Genomic DNA, 5767 nt, shown 5'->3' on the forward strand with positions numbered 1-5767 from the left:
AAATGCCAAGAGGTAGAAGACATGCTGACATCGGACGTAATACACGTCACTATAGAAATGTGCAAAATCACAGACAAAATGAAAGTGAGGAAAATCATGCTGATAGATTAAGTCCACAAAGAGATCGTACTAGGTCACGTTTTCAAAATCGGCCAATAAGTATCAATTCTGTAAATTTGAATGGTGCAGCATTTGAATATAGTCCACAACTTGATTATTCATCTCACAAATACGTTGTCATTGGAAGTATGGATAAAATTTGCGGATTTTGTCAAACATTGAAATTCAAAACTGAAACACCAGGCATGTGTTGCGCTGCAGGAAAAGTTCGTTTACCAGACATACAATATCCGCCCGAACCCAAGATGCAATGTGTTATGTCGACCCGACTTATTCATAACTTTCACATGCAATCCGAAATGGGATGACATTAAGAATCATTTATATACTGGGCAATCAGCTACTGATAGGCATGACATTACTGCAAGAGGGTTTAGACGAAAGCTACAGTCTCTAATGGATTTCATTGTAAAACATTAAGTTTACGGAGATGTACAATGTTTCATGTATTCTGTGGAATGGCAAAAAAGAGGCTTGCCTCATGCGCATATTTTGATTTGGTTAAAACAGATATAAATGAAGATCCAGAATTACATACTACTGTAAAAAAACATGATTCATGGACCGTGTGGTATCTACGTTAAATCAAAATTCTCCACGTATGGTTGATGGTAAATGTTCAAAAAACTACCCAAGGCAATTAATTGCTGACACAATGACTGGAAATGATGGATATCCATTGTACCGTAGAAGATCACAAGAAGATAATGGAAAAACACTGTGAAAATAAATAATCAAGATGTGGAGATCGATAGCCGTTGGATAGTTCCGTATTCCAAATTATTATCGAAAACATTTGACGCACATATAAATGTTGAATATTGTAACTCCGTAAAATCCATCAAATACATATGCAAATATATCAATAAAGGAAGTGACATGGCAGTATTTGGAGTTGTAAATCGAAATGATGAAATTACTACCAAATGGGAAGATACATTAGTAGCAACGAAGCAGTTTGGAGAATATTATCATTTCCGATTCATGATTGCCAGCCAGCTGTTATTCATTTGTCAGTCCATTTAGAAAATGAACAAAGTGTTTGTTTCACTGAAAATACTGCTCAACAAATGGCCGAACGCTTTATTCAAATGTTCCTAAATATTATTGTCTAAGATTATGAAGTTATTTAAACTATGTCTTTTGAATTACCCTGTTGTTTTCCTTTGCTATTGTCTATTCTATATTTTTGCTGTTTAATGTTCGCCCATTTGTCGCGCTCTTTTAATTTGGACGTGGAATAAAGTGGACGTGCTATAAGCTAAGCTCAAGATTTTTTACTAAACATTTTTTGGTGCCTCCTGTGAGGATTGATAAATTCACTATAACATCAGCTTAATTCGCACGATTACGGTGCACAAAGGCTTCGCGTTGGATTAGGCCTGATTTCCTGGATAATTGCAGATAACTTATTCGAGCTTGGAACATGTCGGAATTAAATCTACGCCAGTTCCATGCGGCCGCTATTTTGCGGATGTATGACCAGACGAAAGAGGCGAAGGCTGGTGACCTCAATGTCACTCAAATTTATCAGCGTATAAAATCTGCTGACGTCCATTTTGATCGGATGCTCACAAATCATGAGGCTTTGGTTGCCGCAGCCAAGGAGGAGGACTTAGAGGTACACTCAGGATGGTGGGACTCCACCGAAGCTGCCTACATAGATTTGTGCGCAACGCTGAATCAACGACGAAGGGAGTTGGAGGGTGAATCTCTGCCTGCCAACAATTCGCACAAAGTTTCGCCAATGGAATTAAAATTAGAGCCGCTGTGTATACCATGGTTTGACGGATCCGCTTATAAGTGGCTTGCATTTAAGGATGCATTTGAGACATTGGTTCATCAGCGGGATTTGCCGGTGGCATACAAGTTGGGGAAATTGCGCCAGGCAGTTAAGGCAGAGTCGGTTCCGTTGGTAGGAGGTTTGTATTCGGGTGTCTATGAAGAAGTGTGGACGGCGCTGAAAAATCGATATGACAACCCTAAGTAACTAGCGGAGATCCACGTTGCTAGATTTCTGAACATGAAGTCACAGACTGAGGATACGTCCAGGGCGTTACTGGGTGTCGTTGATGTGATAAACGAGTCCTTGCGAGCGTTAGCGGTAATGAAGTTACCTGACGACAAATGGGATGCCCTTACCGTCCCCATTGTGGTTTCTAAACTCTCTACTCGCACACAGCGAGAATGGTGCATGAGTTGCTCCCCTACCGAGCTATCTACTTTAAATGAGTTGCTAGCATTTTTAGAAAAACGAGCGCACAGTCTTTCGACAGAATTTTGCCAGGTAGCGGATCATCATGAAGTGCTGCATTCTTCGTCAAAGCAGAAAAACACACTCCGTATTCTAAAGTCTAACCTCGCCACAACTGATGATGGCAACTGTCAACACTGTAGAGGATCACACAAGGTTATGCGTTGTCCGGTGATTCTAGCCTTGAAACCAGAGCAACGTTTTGAAGCTTTAAAGCGATCGAACCTATGCTTTAACTGTTTGCGGTCCGGGCATTCATCCAAGCTTTGTTCCTCTGGTAACTGTCGCCAGTGCGGCCACGCAACGAGGTAGATTCTTCTGTGGCTAGGCCAGACATAATATCCAATCCACCATCGTTATGACTAACAAGCAATACAATCGTTACTAGCATCGAAAAGGGAAGCCAGACTATTCTATTAGCTACAGCCCGTGCTCACGTCATCGGCAAGGATCTCAAGCAACGGGTGTCTCGTGTATTATGTGATCCTGGATCTCAAGTAAGCCTGATCTCGGAATGTTTGGCTAATGGTTTGGGTCTTTATAGGAGCAAGTGTGAGATTATGGTGGAGGGAATTAGTGGAGTTGCATGTTCGAGGAGCAAGGGTAGCGTCCGATTTACGATAAAAAGCATTTTTTCTAAATTTCAACTGGACATTCATGCATTGGTTATTGGTTCGATCACTTCAGTTACACCAGCGGTTAGTGTCGATATTGGGCAATGGAGACATTTGGCAAATCTCCAATTGGCAGACCCATATTTTGGTACTCCGGGTCATGTTGATGTACTTCTTGGTGCTGATGTCTGGGGCTCGATTGTAGAAGGGGATGTCATACATGGAGGGTATGATGAACCTCACGCACAGCTTACCCGACTTGGTTGGGTTGTATTTGGGCCAGCGTCCGTTCAGGGCCATTCTAGTACAACAGTTGGCAATTATTGCGCGCAGATTAGAGACGAGCCTTACTTGGAGGATCTCATTTGTAATTTTTGGAAGCTTGAAGAAGTACCGGTGACAACTAAGAGCTCGGATGATGAATGCGAGCGGTTCTTTGCCACTACACACCAACGTATGGCCGACGGACGCTATGTTGTGAGATTGCCATTCCGTCAAGATGGTCAACCGTTAGGCGACTCTTACGTCAACGCTCGACGTCAGTTCTCGCGTTTGGAGCGACGTCTGGCTGCTGATCCGGACATGCATGCAAAATATATAGCGTTTATGAGGGAATATGAGTCCCTTGGCCATATGGAAAGAGTTGTTCAGCCAGTTGTTCAATCTGGATGCTATTATATTCCCCACCATGCTGTATTGGGAAAATTTAGAGTGGTGTTCAATGCATCCGCTCCTACCTCCAACGGGCTTTGGCTTAACGATATCCAACTGGTTGGATCCCCCATTCAAGATTCGTTAATCAACATTATCCTCCGCTTCCGACGCTATGCCATCGCGATCACAGCCGATGTGGAGAAGATGTTTCGCCAGGTTCTCGTGGCACCACAAGACAGAGACTTTCAGCGTATACTTTGGCGTGAATCTCCATCAGAGGAAGTAATTACTTACCGGCTGTCTACTGTCACGTATGGCATGGCATGCAGTCCTCATAATGCGATAAGGGCTATGCATCAGTGTGCGTACGACAGCTTCGAGAAGATTCACAATCGCAATATGGGCATCCAAGCGCGAGAATCCATTCTCTCATCATTCTACGTGGATGATTTCCTCACCAGTTGTAGCACCGTCGAAAGTGCTATCACTTTAGCAACGAATATCGACACCATACTGAGAGCTGGAGGCTTTAAGTTAGGGAAGTGGAATTCTAACGACGCCGCCGTATTGATTCCATTAGGGAAGGGCTTATCACCTAGGGAATGCCCTATTGATGCATCAATTGCCTCTGTGCTAGGTTTGCGATGGAGTCCAGTCGACGACATCCTGCTGTTCAACGTGGAACTCAAGCAACCCGGCGGTGTATACACAAAGCGCAGTGTGCTCAGCGAGGTGGCGAAGTTGTTTGACCCAACAGGATTCTTGTCACCCGTAGTGGTGGTGGGTAAGATATTTATTCAAACTGTTTGGTCCGCAGGTATTGATTGGGATACTGCTCTAACAACGGAATTACGCGAAATTTGGCTAACATTTCGCAATGACCTTACTGCTCTCAACATGCTTTGGATACCTCGTTGGCTTGGGATGAAGGAAGGGTCGACTACCACGCTTTATGGGTTCTGCGATGCCAGCCAAAAGGCATATGCTGCCGTGGTGTACGCTCGAACAACGAATTCTCAGGGGGACGTTCACGTAGCTTTAGTTACGGCCCGAACCAAGGTGGCACCCCTAAGAGGAGCCACTATACCTCGCTTAGAGCTATGTGCGGCACAGTTACTAGCTGAGACTCTTCGAAACGTCCGAAGTGCATTAGGATTAGTCGACCAAGTAGCATCTTTGTGGTCAGACTCGACTATCACCCTCTGTTGGTTGCGAAAGCAGCCTGAGACGCTTAACCCCTATGTATCAAATAGGGTCCGGCGAATACAAGAGTTAACTTTGAGGGATGAATGGCATTATGTACGTTCATCGCAAAACCCAGCGGATTGCGCAAGTAGAGGCATATCTGCTTCAGAACTTTTGGACCACCATTTATGGTGGGGTGGTCCCAGTTGGCTACGGGATGACACAATAGATCCCACCTGTCTCCCTAAACTACGTGATTGCGATGAAGCTGTAGTGAATAGCGAGAGAAGGGTACAGTGTTTAGCCGTCACAGTCACTCATTTAACATTGACAACGCGACGTTTAGACGGGGAAATTATTCCGCTTACAGTTCGATTCAGCTCGTTAAAAAAACTTATACATACTACGGCGTTAATACTGAGGTGGCTTCCTAGAAGTCGGAGTTTTCGCCGTTCCACAATTGACCCCCAGGAGATGGAGACGGCGTTAGAAGTGCTTATGAGGATATTTGATCGAAAGACATTAGGTGCATACAGGGTGGGTCGACATTACCAACTGCTAGTAGTATACTCCCGTTAAATCCTTATCTAGATGACCACGGACTATTACGAGTTGGAGGCCGCATTTCGAAATCTGCGTTAATCGAGGCACATAGACACCCAATCATTCTTCCGAAGTCAACGGGGATAGTCCGGCTGCTTATTACACAGGCACATATCGACACTCTTCACGGCGGAACTCAGCTGACTCTTCAAACTCTTCGATGTCGCTTTTGGATTATTCATGGGAGAGTAGCAGTACGTAGTCTGATCCTCAAATGTGTCATATGTCGTCGCAACCGGGGAGCTGTTTTAACACAACAAATGGCCTCGCTACCTCGGCATCGGGTTCAGGCAGCTCGACCCTTCATTGCGTCCGGTGTTGATTACTGTGGCCCGTT

At 44.5% G+C, this 5767-nt stretch overlaps 1 protein-coding gene across 1 annotated transcript; it reads left to right on the forward strand.

Annotated features, from left to right (window-relative positions):
• The first annotated feature begins 1546 nt into the window (after nt 1-1546).
• On the forward strand, nt 1547-5469 carry LOC128870407 (uncharacterized). Its single transcript, XM_054113021.1, has 3 exons — nt 1547-2042; nt 3062-5118; nt 5419-5469. Exons 1-3 carry the CDS (start codon nt 1547-1549, stop codon nt 5467-5469), a joined length of 2604 nt encoding a protein of 867 aa, XP_053968996.1.
• Nucleotides 5470-5767: the final 298 nt, after the last annotated feature.

This window comes from Anastrepha ludens, chromosome X (genome assembly GCF_028408465.1).
Source record: "Anastrepha ludens isolate Willacy chromosome X, idAnaLude1.1, whole genome shotgun sequence".
Taxonomy (NCBI): Eukaryota; Metazoa; Arthropoda; class Insecta; order Diptera; family Tephritidae; genus Anastrepha; species Anastrepha ludens.